The 27,665-nt window shown below is 39.6% G+C and overlaps 1 protein-coding gene across 3 annotated transcripts in view; it reads left to right on the top strand.

Moving 5' to 3' along the window:
- Nucleotides 1-618: 618 nt before the first annotated feature.
- LOC123780130 (protein WWC3-like) overlaps nucleotides 619-27,665 on the top strand; it is a 183,046-nt gene continuing 155,999 nt past the window's right edge. Inside the window, exons 1-2 of one of the 3 annotated variants that reach the window (XM_087859330.1) lie at nucleotides 619-1,269; nucleotides 17,818-17,904. In XM_087859330.1, coding sequence (XP_087715456.1) covers nucleotides 1,016-1,269; nucleotides 17,818-17,904 — 341 coding nt within the window. In that variant the 5' untranslated portion in view covers nucleotides 619-1,015. The remainder of the gene's footprint in view (nucleotides 1,270-17,817; nucleotides 17,905-27,665) is intronic. The other 2 variants (XM_087859329.1, XM_087859331.1) reach the window with 2 other exon arrangements.

Genomic DNA, 27,665 nt, shown 5'->3' with positions numbered 1-27,665 from the left:
AGCCGTGTAAATTTATTACTGTTTAAAGGAGTTTGCCTGAAAATATGGTTATATTGTGATACAGATAGTGGTGGTGGAGATTGTTTTTGTAGGTATGTTTAGACACTCTACCCTCCTTTGTGTGGCTATGTTTGGTACTCAGGCTATGTTCTGTATATTAGCTGTTCCTTATCCTATATTCAGACTTTTAGTGTTTGGTAGCAGTGTGATGCGTGAAGGGAGGTATAGCTCTTTTTCTTGAGTTGTTTGAGTTTTGGGGAGTACTCCTGGGCTTTTTCCATTTTGTTGTAGCGCTGGGCTGAAGAGGGCCTTTTGTCTGTGCGAGCATTCTGGCATTGGTGCAGTTTCACAGAGAAGTGGAAGGACGTTATCTGGGGCAGGGAAGTGGGAAGATGAGAAGAAAGAAGTGGATGAGGGAAGAGAAGAAAGAAAACTGCGGGATATGAGGCTGCAGCGAAAGCATAGACGGAGAAGGACCAGCAACCAGTTTAAGGAGTAGAAAGGGTGGGGGAATCGAAACGGAGAGGGTGGGAGAAGCAGTGGAGGAGGAGTTTAAAGGCTGGAAGTAGGGGAAACTGGAAGGCGGAGCAGAGGGCGGAGGAAGAGCAGTAAAAGAAGGCGGAGCGTGAAAATAGGGAGTTGAGCAGGAGCTAGTGTTTCGTAATACTCGAGGAAGACTGTAGGAGTTGTTGAGGGTACAGGAAGGAGGTGTGGTCTTTTACCACATTCCCGCCCACACGCCGTGTGGCTGGGACTAGGGGGGAAGATGGCCGTGTTTGCCTTAGGAATGGAAGGGACGCCGCGACAGGGTCTGCCATAGGTTTCGAATCTGTAATTTGGAGCGATTGTCGGACGTTGTCTATTTTAGTCGGTGCTACGGCGCTTGGCGAAGAATGCACCGGGCGCGGCGGGCGGCTCCCTACTGCCGCCCCAGTGTCCCTTGCTCCCGGCCTTAGTACTGGCTGAGGAGGAGGCTCATCTTGGAGGCAAGGGCGGCTGCGGGGGCCGTGCGGTCATGCCGTGGCTGAACGGTGGTCGGCGGCGGCGCAGAGAAACGCGAGAGGTTGCGAGGGAGCCGCCTCAGCCGTCGATCCCTGTGCCCTCGGTGCAGCTGCAGCGTCCGCCACCTCTACATTCGACCCTCACATCCAGGGAGAGCGCCGAGCTGCCCCTGCCCGCCGGCTGGGAGGAGGCGCGCGACTACGACGGCCGCGTCTTCTACATCGACCACAACACGCGCCAGACGTCGTGGATCGACCCCCGCGACCGGTAAGAGGCAGTAGTGTTGGGGGTAATGAGACCCGGACAGAGCGCTACTACCGATTCCTCACCAGATACTCCGACGACGTAAGCAGGCCTGGGCCAGGTTGGGGCATCTCCCCAGCGGCTAAGGGCTTCATTGGGTCTTTCCTTCTCCAAGTTTGGAATAGTCTTAAACTCGGAGCTCATTCTTTCTCAAACATTCCTTCTGCGGGGCCGACACAGTGACTTGGTTCCCTCACGTCACCCGCTGACGGCGCCTGGAAGCTGGGCGCCTGGAATTTCCTCTCCCAGGGCTGACGGATGGCTCTCTTTTCCTTTTTCCGCTGCGGCCTCGCCCATCCCTCCCGGGCCTCGGCGGCCCACCGCCCCCGGCCCCCGCGGTGGCCAGATGAGCTGTCATCTTGGAGCATAAACGTGCGCTCCAGCTTCGTGGTGTGCGTTCCTTGTCTGGCGGCCTCAACCTAGTTTCCATCCAAAAACTGGTGCCAGATGGGCCACTTCAGGGATTCCCAGTTCTTTTGGAGTTGGGAGAGCCTGCTCCCAGACTATGATGGTTGCTCTTTAGCGCCTTTTAAAAACTGGGCTAAAATTCTGATTGAAATAGCCTTGTGCACTGCAGCCAGAATGGAATGTGATTAGACCCATATGCTTTTGGAGTAAACAGATAACACCACTTAAATTTGATTTTCTTCTACAGTATATGAACAGGACTTTAAATTGCCATTTACTTCTGTAAATAAATATCATAAACTAAAAACGAATTCTTCCAAAAGGAGTCTAGATTGCAATTCAATAAGTTCATGTAAGCACATTTCCCCTTAACTTTCTATTTGATTGTCAAGTGAGATCAGTGGTTCAGCTGCATATGAAAGGATACAATTCTTGTGTAACGGAGAATTCCGTTCAAACCAAGTATTCGCAGTGATTATCTAATATCTTCTACTATCTAAAGAATTTCTTTCCATGCTGTGCCTATATGCCAGAAAGAAACTACTACAGACTTCCCAGTAATTTTAACACCTAAAAACGCACAGTGTGATGACCTTGCTTCTGCCTTCTCCTTACCACTGCCTAGCACTGCCATTTGAAAATCAACTCTGGAAGAGGAATGCTACTGAATTACTATTTCAACATATGCCTAGGTTAAGATATATAAAGACAAAAGAAAGCAAAATGATTTTGGTACCCTAACATTCTCTCTGAACATTGCGGACTTCTGGACCGAACAATTTATAAGAATCCTTGCACAATATTTTATGTTATAAATAAGAAACTTGAAAATCAGATGACATAACACAATTTTAACCAAAGCGGATAGCCACAACTATTTGACCGAGACTTCCATGACTATAGAATTAGTACAACTGGTTTGGCCATTTTATGCTATGTCTCCTTTAAAACACAAACAACTGGAAAATAAGCCAATTCATTTTTTTTAATTAAAATATTTTTTAACTTTTTTTGCTTTTTTACACAGAGCAAGTGAGGAGGAGGCGGCGGAGGGAGAAAGAAAGGAGAGAGAGAATCTTTTTTTTTTTTTAAGATTTTATTTGTTTATTTCAGAGAGAGAGAGACAGCTAGCGAGAGAGGGAGCGCAAGCAGGGGAAGTGGGAGAGGAAGAAGCAGGCTCCCAGTGGAGGAGCCCGATGTGGGGCCTCAATGTGGGGCTCGATGTGGGGCTTTATGTGGGGCTTGATCCCAGAACACCGTGATCACATCCTGAGCCAAGGGCAGACACTTAATGACTAAGCCACCCAGGAGTCCTGAGAGAGAGAATCTTAAGCAGATCCCATACCCAGGCTTCGTGAGGAGCTGGATCTGACCACCCTGAGATCATGACCTGAGCTGAAATCAAGAGTCCAACCCTTAAGTGACTGATTCATCAAGGTGCCCCAGAAATGAGCCAATTCAAAATACTGTTTTGTTTACAACAGAATAAAGCTCATTTGATGAAAGTATTTTACAACAGTTTGATTATTTTGAATGGGAATTGATAATGAAAATATCAATGTATTAATTTTTGTTTTAGTGATATAACAAGCAACATAGGTGAGCAGACTACCACAGAAATCAGAATGTAGAATCATTTCCATGTACTTCATACTCATTATCTATGTTCCTTTTTATAAAAATTAGTTTGTTATTGATTGACATATTGTTATATTTAGACATTTTATTTTTTTAAATTTCACAATTTATATTTTCATTTGAACGACAGGTTTAAAAAAAGTACCAATCCAATTTTTTGTATGTGACTTTCCCTTAAACTTTTAATTAGTTATTACTATATAGAAATAATGTATGATTCTGAATTCAGTGTTTTTTCAATCTGCATCTGACATTTTTGGGTGATGTATGATCTGCACAGAAACTTGTGCTCAAAAAATGACGACTTTAACCAGACAACATTCAAGAACAGTTAGGAAAGAAGGTAGCTAATGGTGTTTTAAGGAAATGAAAATAAATGAATGTAGTAGGTTATGTGTATATTATTGCTGACTTAATACACTATTATACATATTTTAATATAAATCACAATAGCATAAAATATGCTACTTTAAGCAAAGTTATTTAAGGCTAAGAGTTCTTTTTTTTTTTTTTTTTTAAATATTTAATTTATTTATTTGACATAGAGACAGCCAGCGAGAGAGGGAACACAAGCAGGGGGAGTGGGAGAGGAAGAAGCAGGCTCCCAGCGGAGGAGCCTGATGCGGCGCTCGATCCCAGAACGCTGGGATCATGCCCTGAGCCGAAGGCAGACGCTTAACAACTGTGCTACCCAGGCGCCCCAAGGCTAAGAGTTCTAAACAAAATCTCACCTAGAATTTTAGAGCAATTCCATTCACAGTACGTTCAAGAGCACTGGTATTTACAGCCCAGGGAGTATTGGCAGATTACTCTAACAGTACTTTTATTCTTATTTTTTAAAAGATTTTATTTATTTGAGAGAGAGAGAGCACAAGCAGAGGGAGCAGCAGGCAGAGGGAGAAGTAGGCTCTCCGCTGAGCAAGGAGCATCAGGCAGAGAGGCCATCTCAGAACCCCGAAATTATTACCCTAGCCCAAGGCGGATGCCCAACCCCCACCCAGGCACCCCTGTAACAGTGCTTTTGAAAAGCTATATTGGGGCTCTTGGTGGCTTAGTCAGTTAAGCAGGTGCCTTTGGCTCAGGTCATGAGGGATCCAATCTGGCACTGGGCTCCTTTCTCAGCGGGGAGCCTGCTTCTGCAGGTCCCTGGAGCTGTTGCTGTCTTGCGTGTTCTCTCTCTCAAATGAATAAAATCTTAAAAAAAAAAAAGCTATATCAAAGGAGATATCAACCTTAGAAATATCTTTAGACACGTGGCTAAAAACTCAGTATTTTCAATTTTGATTGTGAACTTACTTTAGGTTTATTTCTGTAAATCAGTACTATATATATAATTTTTGTGGTTAGTCTGCTTGGAGTGATACCTGAAATCTGGTTGAAAAATATGGTTAATTTACTATTTCTGTGGCTTATGGTTTCTGTAGGTGAGTCTTGTGTGGTTTACATTAGTGGTACACATGTATTGGGCATGTTATGATTTAGGATTTAAAGACCACTTTATAGGGGCACCTCGGTGGCACAGTCGTTAAGCGTCTGCCTTTGGCTCAGGGCGTGATCCCAGCATTACGGGATCGAGCCCCACATCAGGCTCCTCCGCTGGGAGCCTGTGTCTTCCTCTCCCACTCCCCCTGCTTATGTTCTCTCTCTGGCTGGCTGTCTCTTTCTGTCAGATGAATAAATAAAATCTTAAAAAAAAAATAAAGAGCACTTTATAAAAAAGTATTTAGGGAAGGAAATAAGGGAAAAACATTTTTGCCTATTTTGGAAGTATTCAGTGTCTTTCAACTTGCTTAAATATATGCTTTCCGTGGAGTTGTTTTGATACTAGCTTATAGATGGGCACCAACTTTATTGAGATATGACTGACATAAGTTTGTGCAGGTTTAAGGAGCACAACTTAATGCTTTGATGAATGTATACATTGCAAATGCCTTTCACAATAGAGAACCTGTTTCATTTCCTATATATATATATATATATTGCCAGAAGTGAGATTTTTGCGTCATATGGTAGATCTGTTTTTAACTATTGAGGAACCTCCACACTGTTTTCCAGAGTGGCTGCACCAGTTTGCATTCCCACCAACAGTGTAAGAGGGCTCCCATTTCTCCACATCCTCTCCAGAACCTCTTGTGTCTCATGTTGTTGATTTTAGCCATTACGACAGTTTTGACGGGATATCTCATTGTGGTTTTGATTTTCATTTCCCTGATGATGAGCGATGTTGAGCATCACTATATCATTTTCATGGACCTGTAGGCTGTCTGTATGTCTTTCTGTGAAAAAATGTCACCCAGGTTCCCAGTCCATTTTTTAATTGGATTCTTTGTGTTTTGGTTTGTTGCTGTTGAGTTTTATGACTGCTTTATATATTTTATCTATCTATCATCTATCTATCTACCTATTTATTTATATTATTATTTTTAAAGATTTTATTTATTTGACAGAGAGACACAGCGAGAGAGGGAACACAAGCAGACAGAGTGGGAGAGGGAGAAGCAGGCTCCCCGCCGAGCAGGGAGCCTGATCTCAGGACCCTGAGATCATGCACTGAGCCCAAGGCAGATGCTTAACAACTCAGCCACCTAAGCGCCCCTATATATTTTATTTATTTATTTTTTTTTATAATTATTTTTTATTATATTAGTCACCATACAGTACATCCCCGGTTTTCGATGTAAGGCTCGATGATTCATTAGTTGTGTATAACACCCAGTGCACCATGCAATATGTGCCCTCCTTACTACCCATCACCGGCCTATCCCATTCCCCCACCCCCCTCCCCTCTGTAGCCCTCAGTTTGTTTCTCATAGTCCATAGTCTCTCATGTTTCATTCCGCCTTCTGATTACCCCCCCTTTCTTTATCCCTTTCTTCCCCTACTGATCATTCTAGTTCTTATGTTCCATAGATGAGAGAAATCATATGATAGTTGTCTTTCATGCTTGACTTATTTCACTTAGCATTATCTCCTCCAGTGCCGTCCATGTTGTAGCAAATGTTGAGAACTCATTCTTTCTGATTGCTGAGTAATATTCCATTGTATATATGGACCACAACTTCTTAATCCAGTCATCTGTTGCAGGGCATCTCGGCTCCTTCCACGATTTAGCTATTGTGGACATTGCTGCTATGAACATTGGGGTGCATATGGCCCTTCTCTTCACTACGTCTGTATCTTTGGGGTAAACACCCAGTAGTGCAATGGCTGGATCATAGGGTAGCTCAATTTTTAACTTTTTAAGGGACCTCCACACTGTTTTCCAGAGTGGCTGTACCAACTTGCATTCCCACCAACAATGTAGGAGAGATCCCCTTTCTCCACATCCTCTCCAACAATGGTTGTTTCTTGCCTTGTCTATTTTTGCCATTCTAACTGGCGTAAGGTGGTATCTCAGTGTGGTTTTGATTTGAATTTCCTTGATGGCTAATGATTTTGAACATTTTTTCATGTGTCTGTTAGCCATTTGTATGTCTTCATTGGAAAAGTGTCTGTTCATATCTTCTGCCCATTTTTTGATTTGTTTATTTGTTTCTCGTGTATTGAGTTTGAGAAGTTCTTTGTAGATCTTGGATACCAGTCCTTTATCTGTAGTGTCATTTGCAAATATCTTCTCCCATTCCGTGGGCTGCCTCTTAGTTTTTCTGACTGTTTCCTTGGCTGTGCAGAAACTTTTAATCTTGATGAAGTCCCATAAATTCATTTTATCTTTTGTTTCTCTTGCCTTTGGGGATGTATCATGAAAAAGGTTGCTTTGGCCGATGTCGTAGAGGTTGCTGCCTATGTTCTCCTCTAGAATTTTGATGGATTCCTGTCTCACATCAAGGTCTTTGATCCATTTGGAGTTTATTTTTGTGTATGGTGTGAGATAGTGGTCAAGTTTCATTCTTCTGCATGTAGCTGTCCAATTTTCCCAGCACCATCTATTGAAGAGACTGTCTTTTTCCCACCGGATGTTTTTTCCTGCTTTATCAAATATTAGTTGCCCAAAGAGCTGAGGGTCCATTTCTGGGCTCTCTATTCTGTTCCATTGGTCTATGTGTCTGTTTTTGTGCCAGTACCATGCTGTCTTTGTGATCACAGCTTTGTGGTACAGCTCGAAATCCAGCATTGTGATGCCCCCAGCTTTGTTTTTCCTGTTCAGCAGTTCCTTGGAGATTCGGGGTCTTTTCTGGTTCCATACAAATTGAAGGACTATTTGTTCCAGTTCTTTGAAAAATGTCATCGGTATTTTGATCGGGATAGCATTGAAAGTGTAGATTGCTCTGGGTAGCATGGACATTTTAACTATGTTAATTCTTCCGATCCATGAGCATTGAATATCTTTCCATCTTTTTGTGTCATCCTCAATGTCTTTTAAGAGTGATTTATAGTTTCTAGAATAAAGGTCCTTTACGTCTCTGGTTAATTCCAAGGTAACGTATGGTTTTTGGTGCTATTGTAAATGGGATGGATTCCCTAATTTCTCTTTCTTCAGTCTCATTATTCGTGTATAGAAATGCCACTGATTTCTGAGCATTGATTTTGTATCCCGCCACCTTACTGAATTGCTCTATAACTTCTAATAGTTTGGGAGTGGCTTCTTTTGGGTTTTCCATATAGAGTATCATGTCATCTGCGAAGAGAGACATTTTGACTTCTTCTTTGCCGATTTGAATACCTTTGATCCCTTTTTGTCGTCTGATTGCTGTTGCAAGGACTTCTAGTACTATGTTGAATAATAGTGGCGAGCGTGGGCATCCTTGTCGAGTTCCTGATCTTAAGGGAAAGGCTTCCAGCTTTTCCCCATTGAGAATAATATTTGCAGTAGGCTTTTCATAGATGGCTTTTATGAGATTGAGAAATGTACCTTCTATTCCTACACTCTGAAGGGTTTTAAACAGAAAAGGATGCTGTATTTTGTCAAATGCTTTTTCGGCATCGATTGAGAGGATCATATGGTTCTTGAGTCTTTTCTTGTTGATATGATGTATCACGTTAATTGATTTGCGAATATTGAACCACGCTTGGTCCCAGGTATGAATCCCACTTGATCATGGTGGATAATCCTTTTAATGAACTGTTGGATTCTATTAGCAGTATCTTGTTGAGGATTTTGGCGTCCATATTCATTAGGGAAATCGGTCTGTAATTCTCCTTTTTGAGGGGGTCTTTGCCTGGTTTGGGGATCAAGGTAATATTGGCCTCATAGAATGAGTTTGGTAGCTTTCCTTCTGTTTCTATTTTTTGAAATAGCTTTAGGAGAATAGGTATTATTTCTTCTTTGAATGTTTGGTAGAATTCCCCAGGAAAACCGTCCGGGCCTGGAGTTTTGTTATTTGGAGGTTGTTTATCACTGACTCAATTTCTTCCGGTTTCAATCTTGGTAGTTTATAGGTTTCCAGGAAGGATTCCATCTCTTCCAGATTGCTTAGTTTATTGGCATATAGCTGTGGATAAAAATTTCTAATAATCCTTCCAATTTCAATGGTGTTCGTCGTGACCTCTCCTTTTTCATTCATAATTTTAATAATCTGGGTCCTTTCTCTTTTCTTTTGGATAAGTCTTGCCAGTGGTCTGTCAATTTTATTGATTCTCTCCAAGAACCAGCTTCTAGTCCTGTTGATCTGCTCTACTGTACTTCTGGTTTCTGCTTGATTGATTTCAGCTTTAATTTTGGTCAACTGCTTCCTCGTGCGTGGATTAGGCCTGTCCCTCTGTTGCTGTTCCAGCTTCTTGAGGTGAGAATATAAAAACTGCATTTTAGATTTTTCTATTCTTTTGAGTGAGGCTTGGATGGCTATTTATTTCCCCCTTAGGACCGCCTTTGCAGTATCCCATAGGTTTTGGACTGTTGTATTTTCATTCTCATTGGTCTCCATAAATTGTTTAATTTGATTTTTGATTTCCTGGTTTATCGAGTCATTCCTGAGCAGGATGGTTCTTTGTCTCCAGGTGTTTGAGTTTCTTCCAAATTTTTCCTTGTGGTTGAGTTCCAGTTTTAGAGCGTTGTGGTCTGAGAATATGCAGGGGATAATTTCAATCTTTTGGTATTGGCTGAGACCTGTTTTGTGTCCCAGAACATGGTCTATTCTTGACAATGTTCCATGGGCATTAGAATAGAATGAGTATTCTTTGGTTCTGGGGTATAGTGTTCTATATATATCTAAGAGGTCCAACGCGTCGAGTATGGCATTCAAAGCCTTTGATTCTTTGCTTAGTTTTTGCCAGGGTGTTCTGTATTTCTGAGAGTGGAGTGTTGAGGTCCCCTACTATTAATGTATTTTTATTTATATGTCTCTTTATTCTGGTTAAGAGTTGGCTTGTGTATCTTGCTGCTCCCCTGTTGGGGGCATATATATTTATAATTGTCATATCCACTTGTTGAATACTTCCTTTAAGAATAATATAGTGCCCTTCTGCGTCTCTAACTATAGTCTGTAGTTTAAAATCCAGTTTATCTGATATGAGAATTGCTACCCCAGCTTTCTTTTGAGGTCCATTTGCGTGAAAGATGGTACTCCATCCCCTTACTCTCAGTCTGAATGCATCTTTGGGTTCGAAATGAGTCTCTTGTAGACAGCAAATGGATGGGTCATTTCTTTTTATCCAATCTGCAACCCTGTGGCGTTTAAAGCAAGAATTTAAACCATTAATGTTAAGACTGAGTACTGAGAGATATGCTTTTAATTCTGCCATGTTGTCAGTAAAGTCTTTGTTTGTATTGGCTGTGACTTTCTGTTTTGTATCACTCTTGGGGCCTTTTTACTTTTATAGAACCCCCCGTAATACCTCCTGTAGGGCTGGTTTCGTGGTTACGAAATTGGCTAGTGACTGTCGATTCTGAAATGTCTTTATTTCTCCATCCATTCTGAATGACAGCCTTGCTGGATAAAGGATCCTTGGCTGCATGTTTTTCTCTGAAAGAGCTTTAAAAATGCTCCCCCAACCCTTTCTCTCATTCCAGGTCTGTGTAGACAAGTCTGACGTAATTCTGATGCCTTTGCCTTGGTACGTGAGAAATTTCTTTGCCCTGGCCGCTTTCAATACTGTATCCTTGGATCTCATATTTGCGAGTTGCACTATGACGTGACGTGGTGTAGCTCTGTCATGGTTGAGCTTGGGAGGGGTCCTCTCTGCCTCTTGGACAGGAATTTTTGTTTCCCTTGCTAGATTAGGGAAGTTTTCAGCTACAATTTGTTCAAATATCTCTTCTAGACCTCTGTTTTTCTCCACCCCCTCGGGGATGCCGATGATTCTAACATTGGATCGTTTCGTTGAGTCAGTAATCTCCCGTAGCCAACATTCGTGGGCGTGGATTTTTTTATGACCATCTTCTATTTTTATTTTTTCCTCTATTAACCCATCCTCCAATTCACTAACCCTTTCCTCTGCTTTGGTGACCCTGGCCGTCAGAGCCTCTAGTGTTGCCTGCATTTGGCTCATAGAATTTTTAATTTCTGTCAAATTCGCTCTCATTTCCGCCCTTAGGGATTCTATATTCTCAGTAACATTTTCCTTAATACTTTTTTCAAGTCTACTCATTATCTTGACCATTGTTACTCTGAATTCCATTTCTGATAATTTGGTTACATCCATATCCGTTACTTCTGTGGCAGAGGCCACAGACTCACTGTCTTTTCTTTGCTGAGGGGGGCTTCTCCTTCCTGTCATTCTAATGAGGAGAGGTTGCGGGGTTGTCCAGAGCCCAAAATTATTGACTGGGTCCCAGGCCGTGCCCCTTGTTTTATAGGGATCTTAGAGATGTGGGCTTCTTTTTTAAAGATTTTATTTATTTACTTATCTGAGAGAGGGAGACAGACAGTCAGCAAGAACGGAACAGAAGCAGGGGAGTGAGAGAGGAAGAAGCAGGCTCCCAGCGGAGGAGCCCGATGAGGGACTCCTTTCCGGAACTCTGGGATCACGCCCTAAGCCGGAGACAGGCGCTCAATGACTGCGCCACCCAGGCGCCTCGGGTTGTGGGCTTCTTGATTTTTCAGCCTGCCTTCTGGGGGAGGGGCCTGCCGCGCCGATACTCAGGCAACCCTGTTTGGTTAGAGTCTCCGTGTCCCCTGCGAGGGAGGATGGGGATGGGCACTCTCTGAGCCGGTATTTCCAGGCTTTTGTTTTCTGGCGGCTTTCCCTGGCGGCCGGCTATGCCTCTTCTGAGGGTCAGAGCAGCAGAGGCTGCATTGTCACAGAACAGAGGGATTGCGGCCCGTTCTCCACTGATGTTCTGGCCACTTTAACTCTATTACTGTTGGTGCTGCTCAACCCTGCAGCGTCCCGGGATGTGCGCACCAACTCGGCGTCCCTGCCCTTACTTCCAGGGCCAGCGCGTCTCTGTCCTTTGTGTTTCTAATGCCGCCAGCCACCGGCCGCCCCGCACCCCGGGTCTCCCGGTCTCAGTCTATGCCCGGTGAGCACACCTCGATTCCGGAGTTTCGTGAGAAGCCTGGTGGCGCGCACCCGGTTCAGGGTCTCAGTCTGCTGTTTCGCGGGTGCCGACCACGAGTCTGCCCGCTCCCCCGTGCAGGTGGCCCGCCACCCGCCAGCCGCCCCGCGCGCGGTCCAGGAGCTCCCCGTTCAGTCTGGATCCCGTGAGCACACCGGGATTCCGGTGTTCTGGGAGATGCCTGGTGGCGCGTGTTCACGGCTCACCGGTCAGTCCGCTGTCTCGCTGGTGCCCTCTGTGAGTCCCCCCGCTCCCCCGTGCAGGTGGCTGCCGCTTCCCGGGGCCCAAACGCGGCGGCTCCCTCCCCCTTCCGTTTATCTTCCGATATCTGTGCACGGTTTACAGCTCCCCTCTTCGTACCTCAGTACTCAGCGCTGGAGATGTTCATTTGTAGAGATCCAGATGCATCATCCTGCGTCTCAGGCTGATTCCGTGGTTATTTAGGCTGGTCTGGTACCTATCCAGCTCGACTCAGGGGACCGGCTGAAAAAGGGGTCCCCTACTCCTCCGCCATCTTAACTCCCTTCCTCGCCCCTATATATTTTAGATACTAATCCTTTATTGGTTGTGTCATGAGATGTTCTATTCCATAGGTTGCTTTTTTATTTTGGTGGTTGTTTCCTTTGATTTTTGCTTTATTTTTGGTGCCAAATCCAATGCCCAAACCAATGTCAAGGAGCTTTCCATTTGTGTTTTCTTTTAGGAGTTTTATATATACAGGCCTTACATTTAAGCCATTAGTCCATTTTTAGTTAATTTTGTAAGTGGTATATAGTAGGGGTCCAGCTTTCTTCTGTATGTGCATTGCTATTGTGAATGGAATTGTGTTCTCCATTTTATTTTAGAGTTTTTCACTGCAAGTATATAGGTACAATATATATAGATTGGAGATTATCACACTACAATGTGTCTGAGCTAATTAATTCATTCTAATAGTGATTTGGTTGACTTCTTCGGATTTTTGATACACAAAATCGTGTCATGTGAGTAAAGTGTATTTTTGTTTTTGTTATTATTATTATTATTATTTGCTATTGGGATACCTTTTATTGCTTTTCCTTGCCTTATTTCCTAACCTAGAACCTGCAGTACAATGTCGAATTGAAGCAGTGAGAGCAGATGTTCTTATCTTGTTCCTGGTATTAGGAGAAAGCATTCAATTTTATGAAGCGTGCTGTTGGCTGTAAGGTTTCTGTAGATGTCTTTTGTTGGTTTGAAGAAGTTCCCTTCTATTCATATTTGAATGTTCATGTTTTTATTGTGGATGACTGTTAGACTTTGTCAGATGTTTTTTTTTTTTTCTGTCCTTGAGATGATTATGTGATTTTGTGTGTTTTATTCTGTTGATATGATATATTCTTTTAATTGATATTTGAATGCTGAGGTTAAATCCCATTTGATAATCATGTATAATTCTATTACTTTAAAATTTTGACCCAGTTCTTATGTGATACCATTTGATAGTGTTTTGTTCAGGATATTTTGCATCCCTATTCATATGAGACAGTATTGTTTTGGTATCAGGATAATAGTGGCCTCATAAAATAAATTGGAAAATATTTCCTCGTTTCGCATACATATATATATGTGTGTGTGTATATATATGTATATATACATTATGTATATATACATATACATATATATTTGCAGTTTATGAAAATTGGTATTAATGTTTCATTTAATGTGTGGTAGCATTCGTGTATGAAGCTGTCTGATTCCCGCTTTTTGTGGGCTGTCTTGATTATTGAGTCACGTTTTCACACAATAGTTCTATTCTGTTTTTTGGGGTTTTTTTAGTGATAGTCTCTATTTCTGTTGAAATTGTCTATTTCTTATTGGGTCAGTTCTGCTAGTTTCCCTACCCCGCCACTCCACCACTAGGAATTCCTCTAATTCATCTAAGCGGTCTAAATTGTTGGTGTTAATGTTATTAGTTAAATAAATTATTAAATTAATTTCACATTATTCCTTTATAATTGTTATTATTTCTGTAAGGTCAACTGGAATCCTCTATCATTTTGATTTCAGTAATTTGGATCTTCTCTTTTTCTTGGTCAAGGTAAATAGATGGTTTGTCATTCATGCTGATCTTTATAAACAGCTAGCATTTGGCATCCTTAATTTTCCCTAATTTTTATTCTCCATGCCCTTTATTTCTGTTCTCATTTTACCACTTCCTTCCTTCTGCTTGCTTTTGCTTTAGTTTGTTCTTTGTGTTTTTTTGTTTGTTTTGTTGTTGTTGTTCTAGCTTCTTAGGGTGTGGAAGCTTAAGTTATTGACTTGAGAGCTTCTCAATATAGGCATTTACTGCTACACATTTACATCTAAGCATTGCTTTTGCTACATCCTATATAACATATACTTATCTTCATTTTCACTCATTTCAGAGTATTCTGATTTCCCTTTTGATTTCTTCTTGGCCCACTGGTTTTGTAGAGTATGTTTTTTGTATCCACCTCTTCGAATCTAAAAAAAATTTTCTGTTATTGCTTTTTGTTTTCATCCCGTTAGGGTTAGAAAGCACACTTTGTATTATTTCTATTATTTAGATGAACTGAAGTTTGTTTTATGGCTCATCTGTCTCCGGGAATGGTCTGAATGCATTTGCAAGAGATTATACTGGGTTGTTTTCCATATGTTTCAGGTTTATAGTATTGTTTAAGTCTTCTGTTCCCTTGTCCTTTTGTCTTGTTTTGATTCTGTCTTTTCTTGAAAGTGGGGTTTCAAAGTCTCCAACTATTATTGTTGAATTGTCCATTTATTTCTGTCAGTTAGTATATTTTGATAGTCTGTTATTAAGTGCATACATGATTATAAAATTGTTACATTTTCCAATTTGGACTTTCCGTTTTCTCATTTATAAATTTCTCTTAATATGTAGCAACATTGTTGAGCAGGGAGCCCAATGTGTGGGACTCCATCCGAGGACCCCAGTATCATAACCTGAGCTGAAGGCAGACGTTTAATCAACCTAGCCACCCTCGCACCTCTGCAAGTTTGTTTTGTATGAGTTAGAGCTACTCCACTTTGTTGTGGTTGCTCTTTGCATTTTTTCCGTGTTTGATTTTCACTCTCTTCTTTGAATCTGAATTTTGTCTTCTGTCTCATGCCTCTTTTTTCATATATTCTACTTTGCTGCCTTCTTTTGCATCGAGTAAATATTTTGTAATAAAGCATTTTAATTTCATTTTTTTACCTTTTTTTTTTTTTTTTTTGCTTAGTGTTTAAGTAGTTGCTGTGGGGTTTTCCATGTATCTGTTAACACACATTAGTATTAGCTTCAGATTTACAGAAGCTTAATTTCAGTAATGTGTAGAAAATTCTCCTATATGTCTCTATTTCTTATTGCTTTTGGTGGCATTATTATGTTCATTACATCCACTAATGTTACAAAACACACTACATTGGTATAATTATTATTTTACACTCTATGACCATTTTCTTACAGATCATTGCAGCTTTGCTCCCATATATGGGTTTTGTCCTGGAGAACAACATATCCCTTTATGGTATCTTTAGACATTACATAATTACCGTTATTGGTAGTCTTGGTTTCTGTGGATTTGAATTATCATTTGGGGTTACTAGATTTCAGTGTAAGCTGGATCTACTTCAAGTGTATGAATCACCTGCTTTGTGGATTCTTGCCTACTCTGGGTAGTTCATATAAGAGCACTTTGTACAGTATTTGTACTTTTGTGATGTGGGACTTTTATTATTTGTTTTATGATTTATGGCGTTGCAACGTTTCAGGAAGTATAAGGAAGGTCACCTTGGGGTGTGCTAGAAACCTTAGCAAATTTGGGGAACCTCGAGGAGACACAGTTTACCATATTTGTAGGTACTGTAGGTGAAACATGGTAGTAAGAAATTTTGGAGGTTTCACAGCCATGAGACTGAAAAGCAAGTAATAAAGTCTCAAAAGTATAATTCTAAAGACTTTATGAAAGCTGTATACAAAAAATTTTCTGGCTTAAGTAGCAACTCAATACCATATTTGCTCACCGTGCTGTAGGAAGTAAGTGAATCAGGCCAAAACATAATCAGGCCAGTCTGCATGTGTGTGTGTGTGTGTGTGTGTGTGTGTGTGTATGTGTATGAAAGAGAAAGAGAGATCAGGCATAATTATTGGGGATATTAAGGGAGGACTATTAAGAAAAATTATATGAGGGGCACCTGGGTGGCTCAGTTGGTTAAGGTGTCTGCCTTCCTGGGATTGAGCCCTGCATCAGGCTCTCAGCTCATCAGTGAGTCTTCTTCTCCCTCTCCCTCTGTGATCTCTCTAGCTTTCAGTGTCTCTCAAATAAATAAATAAAATCTTTTTTAAAAAAGTAAAAGTATGTGAAATCAGTGATAGGCAAAGGGATGACTGTGTGCTTTGAATGTTACAGTAGAAGATGATCCAACAGGGCTTAGTTAATTATCTAGGGATTTACCTTTCTTTGCCTTTCTATTATTGAGACTTTCTGAAGCTCAGGTTGACCTATAGGTTTTTGCCTTGTATAGATATAAGTGCTTTCTGTTCAGTAGAGAAGATAGCCCTAAAGCTTATAGTTAGTTTTATTACCCTAAGATATTAACTGGTCTTACCTCTTAGTTAGCAAACTCATTTAAGCAATCCCTTTCCACCTGATTATGTAAATCTCTATTTCTCAAGTAGTCTTTGAATCAGCTTCCCAACCTTTTCATTAATGAGTTAATTTTTAGGGGCGCCTGGATGGCGCAGTTGTTAAGCGTCTGCCTTCGGCTCAGGGCGTGATCCAGCATTCCGGGATCAAGCCCCACATCAGGCTTCTCTGCTAGGAGCCTGCTTCTTCCTTTCCCACTCCCCCTGCTTGTGTTCCCTCTCTGGCTGTCTCTCTCTCTGTCAAATAAATAAATAAAATCTTTCAAAAATGTTAATTTTTAAAAAATTCTTCTTTGATAGGAATTAACATGAGCCTTGGGATTAAGGCCTACAATGATATTACTGGGAAATTGAGATATTCTCTGCAGTTAAATATTATTTGAGTGTTCAGAAAACCTTTAGAGTTTTTCTCTCCTTCCATAAACACTTTTTAAAAATAAACAATAATGTAATAATGAACATCTTTGTACTTCATCTATGTTCTTCAGACCCTAGTACTTATCCTGGTGAATTATCCCCTTAGTATTTGCCTCAGATTCTTTTAAAAAGAAGGGAAGACTACAGATATGCTTCAGATTCACTGACTGCTTCTCTTGGATATGCTTCCTTCCTTCCCCACTTCCCTCCAGTTCTTTGTAACTACTACCTTAAATTAGATATTTGTCATTTCCACGCATGTATTTATATGTCCATTGTATATGTATGTACTATTATTTTGCATGTTCTGAAGCTGTTTATCAGTGCTGTTGAATTTCATGAATTCCTTTGTAACTTACTCTTTATATTTGATCTTCCTTTTTTAAAAATAAACTTTTATTTGGGAGTAGTTTTAATAGTTTAGTGAGTTACTCTATACCCTTAACTCTGCTGGCCCTAATGTTAATGTACATAACCATGGAAGAATTGTCAGAACTAAGAAATAAATATTGGTACAGACCTGCTAAGTAGACTGTAGACTTTATTCAGATCTCACCATTTGTTCCACTAATGCCCTTCTCCTATTCCAGGATCCAGCCCAAGATAGCACATCACATTTAGCAGATTGTATTTGCAAGATTTATAATGATAGGGCGCCTGGGTAGCTCAGTCATTAAGCGTCTGCCTTTGGCTCAGGGCGTGATCCTGGCGTTCCGGGGTGGAGTCCCCCATCGGGCTCCTCCGCTGGGAGCCTGCTTCTTCCTCTCCCACTCCCCTGCTGTGTTCCCTCTCTCGCTGGCTGTCTCTCTCTGTCACATAAATAAATAAAATCTTTTAAAAAAAAGATTTATAATAACATAGCATTCTAATTCATGCATTCTACCTGAAGATACAATTTATTCTCCTATTGGTAGGTGTTTGGTTTGTTTCCACATTTTTTTTCACACGATGATGCAATCCTTTGACCATATATTCTTTACACCGTCAGGGAACACAGAGAAAGCGTCTGTCAAATTCCTGAGCTTCCAACCTATATACCTAACATCCCGGACATCTCCATTTGGATATCTCACAGGTAACCTTAAAATCAACACACTCAAAAACTAATTCATCATCTGTACACATGTCTTTAACTGCTCATATACTGGTGTTTCCCTATCTTAGTGACTACTATCTTCAATTTCCCAAGAACTCAAAGTAAGTACCTGAGGGTTCTCCATGACTCCTTGTCTTACCCAGCATCAGTCCAGCAGTACTAATTTCTGTCTGTTCTGCTACCTTAGAGCCTCTGAAATTTGTCAGTTCCATTCATGTATGTGTTCATCCTGCATTTATTCAAAGCCTTTTTTTGTGCCAGAACCTGTCTAGTGTTCTAGAAAAATAAAGATAAACCGTTAGTGCTTCTCAAACTGTCTCGGTTCTTTTATTTTTCTTCTTTTTTCTTTCCAATTAGTTCATGGGTAGGTTGTTTTGTAAAAATCAATTACTAGGCAAATAAAGTGAAACAGGCATGCAAAGACCTTTTCATTATCATCAGTTTCAATAAAATTACTTACCAAATTATTATAAAACTTCATAAGTGATTTTGTCAGTTTCTGTACTTATCTCATTGCAGACTGCTAAAGTTTGCAAAGTAGTGTCATCCATGGACTGCATTGTGAATTACAAATAATCAGAGTTACCATGGATGGTGGGGTGCCAATGATGGGTAGGTAGACACCTCATTGACCTAGGACTGAATTCCAGAAAGCTCAAGCTTCTGGGGTGGGACAGGAGAAATTTGGGGCATGCCATCCCCTGAGTCATTCTTAGGCCCAAGGTGTGCTTTTTCTAGGAGAGACTGTTGGTGAAGGATAGTCATAAAGAATGGGGCATCAAAGTTATATCAAGAGGAAGGACACCAAAGTAAGCTACTTTTTTCGTAAGCCCTCATATTCCAGATCCCTTACGTTGTTTTTAGTTGTATATGTGTGTTATACCAAAGAGCTCGATCATGTGTAGAAGTTTCAGTTATTATTATCATCAGCAAATTATTGGTAATGAGCAGAGTTCTAAACAGTATCTAAAGAAAATGTTACTTTATATGAGAGTTTCTCAGACTCTACTGACTTTGGGACTGCACCATTTTCAGTTGTGTTCACTATCTTACGTACTGTAGTGTGCATGAGCCTTTTTGGCCTCTAGCCACGAGATGCCAGTAGCATCTATGTCCTCAGTTATGATGCCTAGAATGTTTGTAGCATTTCCAAAAGTCCCTGGAAGGAGAAGATAGCAAAATGAAATCATCTAGAATTTAGAACCATTATGCTACTTGCACCTTGTTTAAATGTTTCATCTCTTGGAGCTGTTTGTTTCATGTAGATTAACACGATCTTACATACAGTGTAGCAAGTGTAATATCCCAGAAGACTAATTTCTATGTTTGGGTGAAAAATGGATATTAAATGTGTTTATATGGAAAGCTTTGAAATGCTATTTTTACTGTATAGCAGTGCTAATACTAGTATATAAAACGATGGACACCCTTTTTAAAAAAGTAGTACTTTGTGAGGTTTTTTTGTTTTGTTTTTGTTCTTTGTTTTGTTTTGTTTTTTAGAGCAGTTTTAGATTTATGGCAGAATTGAGCAGAATATGAGGAATGACATCAGCATCATGGGAGCATGAGCCTTTCCTCCTATCTCTCCCTTTGATCAGCAACTAATTAGACATCCCTAAGCAAACCAAAGTGTCTTACATCTTACACCAGGCATCCCAGGAAGTTACTAGCCGACCTGTGCAACTGAAAGTATGCAGATAGGACTTCAGTAGGGGCTATAGATCCAAGGCAGTAGGTGAGGCTTCCCCATTGCTAGTTGCCATGGTGGCATTGGGAGGCCTGGGACAGCAAAACTGGGTGGACACCCACAGGCAAGAGAGTTGTGGAGGTCCTACCTTTGGGTGGGGGAGAATTTGGCACAGCATTGCTGTGGAGGGAGAAGAGTTTGGAATCAGAGGAGAGGGAGGAACTTGGCATAGCCTCTTCCTGCCAGGGTGGTACTGCAAGGGGGGATAAACTGGCAGGATTTGTGGTGACCTCTCTGTGAGAGGAGGTGGGAAATTGTGAATGACTGCGTGTCTCTCTTGAGTTGTGTCCATTGTGACTGGAGAAACTTATTTTCTCTCCAGCACCTGGATGTCTGAAGATGAAACTCTGTGATTGAGGGGGACCGGGGAAGAGAAGGAGGCAGAGAAGAATGTCAGCGGGGATTAAAGTGTTGCATTTCCTGCTGTCTGCTTAGGAATTCAGCAAATTCAGATTGCCCACAAAAGTCTGAGAATGCCCCATTACCATCTGGCAGAGGCACCCCTAAAGCCCCAGCTGGTGCTCTCTGTATACACTTCCAAGTGTGTCCATTGTGAGGGACCTCTGGAAGATGGGAAAGGTTCTCAGATTATAGGCCAAGGTTGGGGGCAAGGGAGAACCCACAAATTTGAACTACAGCAATGCCTCTTGGAATACAAAAGAAAGGTTTCTAATAGCCAGCCAGTTGGTAAGAAAGAAGACAGAAAATGTTAACTAAAAAAGATTTCCTACCTTCAAACACAATCAAGTCAAGGAAATGTAGCATCACAAAAATAAAGTGAAAATTGTCTAGCAGCCGAGTTCAGAGGCATGGAATATTGTGATCTAGTGAATAGGAAATTCAAAATAGCTGTTAGGAACAAATTCAGTGAGCTACAAAAAAACAAGAACAAAAACAAAAAACTCAAAGGCATTTGATAAATGGATATAGAGCTAAAATTAATGAGCAGAAGCAGTTCTTTACCAAAGATTGAAAATCTAATAAAGACCTAAACAAATTCTAGAGATGAGAACTCAAGAAACAAAGATGAAAAATGCAGAAGAGAGCATCAGGAACAAGGGGAAAAGACAGAAAAAAGAGTAGGGACTTGGAGGATAGCAAATAATACAGTTAGGAAAAGAGAAGGAACTAAGTTTTTTTGTTTTTTTTTTAAGTGAAGAAAAACTCTATGAGAGGTATCGTATTTGATCAGAGAAGCAAATATTAGAATAATTTGAATTCCAGAAGAAAAAAAGACCTTTTCTGAAACACAGCATAATGAAAATGTTTAACATAAAGAATCTTAAAGGCATCCAGGAAAAAGGAAAAGAAGGAAGGAAAGAATGATGGAATGAAGGAAAAGAAGTAAGGAAGGGGGGGTAGGTAAACAGGACAGGAAAGGAGGGAGGAAGGAAGGGAAAGAGGAAGGGAAAGGGAAAGAAAGGAGAAAGAGAGAGACAGAGAAATCAATCAATCAGTCCCCATTAAACTCTCAACATGTCTCTCAGCAGAAATTTAACAGGCTAGGAAAGAGTGGAATGACATTATTGAAAAGGTTGAAAGATAAACATCACCAGCCAAGAATAATTTATCTGGCAAAGTTATCATTCAGACATGAGGAAAAACAAAGGCTTTCTCAGACAAATAGAAGCGGCATTGCACAAAATGGTAAAATGAGTTTCTTAAGCTGAAATGGAAAGATGCTAATTAGTGACATGAAAACATATGAAAGTACACAACACAGAAAGGGTGGAAAGGGTGAAAAATGCACAGTCAGATGATTCAGAAAACTTTATATTGAGATGGTTTATTAGACCACCTAATTATAGTGTAAAGGCTATAGGAAAAGTATTAAAAATTACTATAGTTCCTATAATTTGTTAATAAACAACAGAAAAAGAAGTAAATTGTGACAGAAATATATTAAAAAAAAGGGTGGAGACTTCCTAGGTGAATGTAGATAAGTCGCTTTTAGTAGGAATGGAATGTTTTTGGCTAGGAGACGTTTTCTGTAAGCCTTATGGTAACCTCAAAGCAAAAACGTAGAGTAGACTCATGAAACATTAAAAAAATGTAAACAGCATACAGCCATGGAAACAGAGGGAGAAGAAACAATGGAGATACAGAAGGCAGTGAGAAGAAGATAGTAGTAAGTCCTTACATGGGAATAATTACTGTGCATATGTGTATGGGATTTGCCAATCAGAAGCCACAGATGGGCTGGATTGATTTAATAAAGAAGAAGGAGAAGAGGAAGGAGAGGAGGAGAAGAAGGGCAATGGAAAAAGGAAGAAGGAGAAGATTGAATTATTTGCTGCCTCCAGAAGACTTAGAAAAGTTCCAAATGCACACATGTGTTCAAAGTGAAGGGATAGAATTAGAAACTCCACAGAGGTGGAAACCAAAAGTGGAACAGCCAACTTATATCAGAAAAAATAGATTTCAAAGTAAAAACAGTAAAAGAAGACAATGACGGTCATTATACAATGATGAAGGGATTGAGATATGAAGATACAACAATCAAATATATATGTATTCAGCATCAGAGAACCAACAAACGTGAAGGGAGAAATGGACAACAATACAGTAATAGTAGGGAACTTCATACACATCAGTAATGGATAGATCATCCAGATGGAAATCAATAAAGTATGGAACTGACACATACTTTAGACCAAATTAACAGGCATATATTGAACTTTCCACCCAATATCAGAAGGATGCCCATTCTTCTTAAGTGCCCACTTACACTAATTTTCCAGAATAGATCACATAATAACACGGAAAACAATCTTAGCAAATTTAAGAAGACTGAAATAATAATATGTTTTTTATTTTTCTTTTTTTTATTTTAAAAATTTTGTAAAGATTTTACTTATTTATTTGAGAGAGAGAGAGAGCAAGAGCAGGGGGAAGGACAGAGGGAAAGGGAGAAGCAGACTCTCCTCTAAGCAGGGAGTCCAACTGGGGCTCAATGCCAGGGACTCTAGGATCATGACCTGAGCTGAAGACAGGTGTTTAACTGACTGAGCCACCCAGGCACCCTCCCATCTGTCTACTCTGACAATAATTGTATGAACCTAAAAATCAACAACAAAAGGAAACTGGGAAAACCAACATTTATGTGAAAAGTAACAACATACTTCTTAGCAACTAATGGGTCAAAGAAGAAATCAAAAGGGAAGTCAACTATCATATGATTTCTCTCATCTATGGAACATAAGAACTAGAATGATCAGTAGGGGAAGAAAGGGATAAAGAAAGGGGGGGTAATCAGAAGGGGGAATGAAACATGAGAGACTATGGACTATGAGAAACAAACTGAGGGCTGCAGAGGGGAGGGGGGTGGGGGAATGGGATAGACCGGTGATGGGTAGTAAGGAGGGCACATATTGCATGGTGCACTGGGTGTTATACACAACTAATGAATCATCGAGCCTTACATCGAAAACCGGGGATGTACTGTATGGTGTCTAACATAATATAATAAAAAATCATTATTAATAAAAAAAAAAAAAGGGAAGTCAAGAATATTGCAGACGGGGGAGCCAGCTTCTCGAACCTCCCCCCCGCCTTGTGCTTTCTCTCTCTCTGACAAATAAGTGAATAAAAATAATAATAAAAAAAAGAATATAGCAAACAAATTGAACAAAATATACCAAAACCTATGGATTTTGCACGTGTTCTGAGAAGCAGTTTTATAGCAATAATTCATATACTAAAAGTACATCAAACAATCTAACTTTATATCTAAAGAAACTACAAAAGGAACAGATTAAGCCCAAAGTTGGCAGAAGGAAGGAAATAATAAAGATTGAAACAGAAATAAATGAGAGCAACCAGAAAACAACAGAGAAGAGCAGTGAAACTAAGAGCTGATTTTTTGAAAAGATAAGCAGTTTCTAACTAGAGTAAGTAAAAAAAAAAGAGAGAGAAGATTCAAATGAAGTTAAAAATGAAAGAGTAGGTATCATAATCAATACTAGAGAATCATGGGATTGTTAGAAACTATGAAGAATTATATGCTACCAAATTATATAATTTATAGGAAATGATTAAGTTCTTGGAAACACACACTGGCACCAAAACCAAGTTAGGACACTGAAAGAAAAGAAAACTGGGGTACCTGGGCTCTCAGTCAGTAGAGCATGTGACCCTTAATCTTGGGGTTGTGAATTCAAGTGCCACATTCGGTGTAGAGATTACTTGAAAAATAAAATCTTAAAACTATATCCATTATCCCTCATCAGTATAAATGAAAAAAGCCTCAACAAAATATTAGCAACCTAATGGAACAACACATTTAAAGGATCATATGCCATGACAAGGTGGGATTTATTCCTGGTATGCAAGGATGATTTAAAATACACAAATAAATAACTATAATACAGCACATTAATTGAATGAGAGATGAAAATCATCATCTCAATACATGTAAAAAAAGCATTTGAGAAAATACAACTTCTTTTTTTCATTTTAAAAACCCTCAACTGATTGGGTATGGAAGAGATGTATTTCAAAATGATAAAGGCCATCTATGACAGAGTCACAGCTAACCTTATACTCAATGAAGAAAAATTGAAAGGTTTCCTTTAATATCACAAACAACATAAAAAATACTTACCATTCCTATTCAATATAGAACAGGAGGCAAGACAAAGAAAAGTCATCCAGATTTGAAAGGAAGAAGTAAAATTTGTCATTATTTGCAGATATGATTTTGTATATATCGAAAATCCCAAAACTAAACCAAAAACCTGTTGGAACCAATCAATAGATTTTGTACAGTTGCCAGATGTAAAATTCACATGCATCAAATCAGTTGCATTTCCATACACTAGTAATGACATTTTTATAAAAGAAACAAAACTATCCCATTCACAATATTATGAAAAATTAAGAAAAAACAACAGCTTGGTTATTAGTTTAACTAAGTAAGTGAAAGATCCATGAGATGAAAAATACAAGATTTTGTTAAAAGAAATCAAGGAAGACATAAACAGATGGAAAGACATCTTATGTTCATAGATTGAAAGAATACTGGCATAAAAATAGACACACAGACCAATGGGACAGAGTAAAGGGTCCGGAATTAAACCCATGCATATCCAGCCATTCAATATTTGACAGGGGATCCAAGAACACCCAATGGGGAAAGGATGGTCTTTTCAACAGAAGGCAAATTGGATAAATACTTTCAGAACAATAAATGGACTCCTCACACTAACTCAGAATGGATCAAAGTCTTACACACAAGACCTGATACCATAAAACTAGACTAAGATGTAGGGCAAAACTCCTGAACATTAGAAGAACACAAAAACAAAAGCAAAATCAGCAAGTGGAGCACACTGAACTTAAAAGCTTCTGCACAAGAAAAGAAACAACAAAATGAAAAGGCAACCTATTGAAGGGGAGAAAAATTTTGCAAACCATATATTGATAAGTGGTTAATATTCAAAATATATAAAGAATTCATGCAACTCTGTAACAACAGAAATACCTGATTAAAAAAATGGGCAGAGGAACTAAGACTTTTTTCTAAAGTTACATAGATTTTACCCAACAGTTATATGAGAAGATGGTCAGCATCACTAATTATTAGGCAAATGCAAATCCAAACCACAAGATAACTCCTCGTACTTGTTAGCATGGCTATCAGGAAGACCAGAGATAACAACTATGCATCAGGATGTAGAGAAAAGAGACTTCTTTTACACCATTGGCAGAAATGTAAGACATTATGGGTAAAAACATGAAAGTTCCTCAAAAAATTTAGATTGCCATATGATCAAACAATTCCTCTTCTGGGTATATACGCAAAGTATCTGAAAACAACATATTGAAAAGGTATATTCAGTTCCATGTTTATTGAAGCATTATTCATAATGGCCAGGATACAGAAACAACCTAAGTACTCCTCAGCAGATGAATGGATAAAGAAGATGGGAGGATGTGTGTGTGTGTGTGTGTGTGTGTGTGTGTGTGTGTGTGTGTGTAGGTGATAGATAAAGAGATAGAGGGGTGCCTGAGTGCTCAGTTAAGCATCTGACTTTGGCCCAGGTCATGATCCTGAGTAAGGGACAGCCGGGGCTAGGTAGGGAGAGAGAGATAGGGGGTTATGAGATTAGGCTCACAGAAATCCCCAAAATTTGGAGGTGTCGGGAAAACCAGAGATAAATGAACAAACTGGACCGCCCTGCCCTAGGAGCACCCTGCCCTAGGGTGTCTTTTTTATGATAATCACCTGTGACCAACAAAGGAAGTAAGCCATTGACGGTGTTATGTTATGATAATCACCTGTGACCTAAAAAGGAACTAAGCCTTCGAAGGTGTTATCACTAGTCTTTGCACAGTGATTACCAATAGAGATGTTAAAAGGATTTAAGTTTCCTGGTTAGCTTTCTCTAAATCTTAAAGGCCCTCATTGGCAACCCTTTTGGAACCCCTTTCACTCTTGAGAGCTTTTTCTGTATCTTCACTTAATAAACTTCCATCGCTTTACTCACTCTCTGTTGTCCAAGAGATTCTTTCTTTGACTCTGTGGGACAAGAACCTACCCTTCCTGCATCAATCCCAGGATCCTGGGATCAGGCTCCCTGCTCAATGAGGAGCCTACCTGCCTCTCTGTCTGTCTCCCAACTTGTGCTCTCCCTTTCATTCTCTATCTCAAATAAATAAAATGTAAAAAAGATAGATGATATAGATGATTGATAGATAAATGATAGATGATTGATTGATAGATTATCAACCATGACAAAAAAAAGATCTTGCCATTGTAACAACTGGGATGGATCTTGAGGTCATTATGCTGAGTGAAAAGAGTCAGACAGAAAGACAAATATCATGTGATCTCACTTATATCTGGAATCTTAAAAAGTGAAACTTGTTAAAATAGTAAAATGGCTAGCAGGGGCTGGGCAGCTGGCAATAGGACAGATGTTGTATAAGGGTACAAACTTGGAATGAGTAGTAAATAAGTTCTATCTAATGCATCATATAATGAATATAGACAATAATTTTGTATTATAGTCACTAAACTTGCTAAGAAATAAACATCACCAAACTTGCTAAGAAAGAAGTAAATAAAAAGATGTAATTAAATGATATGATAGACATGCTAATTATCACTACAAAAGCAATCATAGTATAATACATGATGTATCCAATGAACTTGTACAACTTAAATTTACACAATGTTATATGTCAAATGTATTTCAGTAAAATAAATTCTTAAGAATATCAGATAAATAATGTGGTAATTTAAAACAGCATCAGTAATGAATTCCATAAGTAGAAGCTAATTGGCCTTTTTTTTTTTTTTTTTAATTGAGGGGAGGGTAACAGTGATTGTTCATATTTCCCCTCCTCTACCCATGTATGTATGTACCAGGATCTCCACTGGAATGGTACATTATCAGCATCCTCCACTATGTTACCAACCCACTGTCAGTATTCCTCACCATAGGCGAATATTGTTACAATTGGTTGATTCCACATTGACACATAATTTAACGTTCAAAGTCTGTAGTTTACATCAGGGTTCATTCTTGTGTTGTACATCGGTTTAGACAAATGTACAATGACATTCATGTATCTACAATTTTATCATATGGAATATTTCTCCTAAAATCCCTCCCAGCTTACCTATTCATTCTTTCCTTCTGTTCAAAACTTTCCAAGCCACTGTCTCCCTAGGTTTTTAATAGAATGCCATATAAATGGAATCATATAATATGTATCCTTTTCAGATTGTCATCGTCCACTTAGTAATATGTATTTAAGGGTCTTCCATGTCTTTTTATGGCTTGATAGCTTATTTATTTTTAGCAATGAATAATTTCCCCTTGTCTAAATATACCACAACTTATCTATTCATTCACTGGGAGATACCTTGTTTACTTCTAGGTTTTGGAAATTATGAGCTATGTAAACATCAGTGTGCATTATTTTGTATGGATATAAGTTTTCAGTTCTGTGGGGGTAAATACCAAAGAGAGGGATCTTGGATGAT

This window comes from Ursus americanus, chromosome 37 (assembly GCF_024610735.1).
Source record: "Ursus americanus isolate L20-20 chromosome 37, mUrsAme1.1.p, whole genome shotgun sequence".
Taxonomy (NCBI): domain Eukaryota; kingdom Metazoa; phylum Chordata; class Mammalia; order Carnivora; family Ursidae; genus Ursus; species Ursus americanus.
Note: the sequence above shows the minus strand (reverse complement) of the source record. Positions and strands in the feature narration are given on the sequence as shown.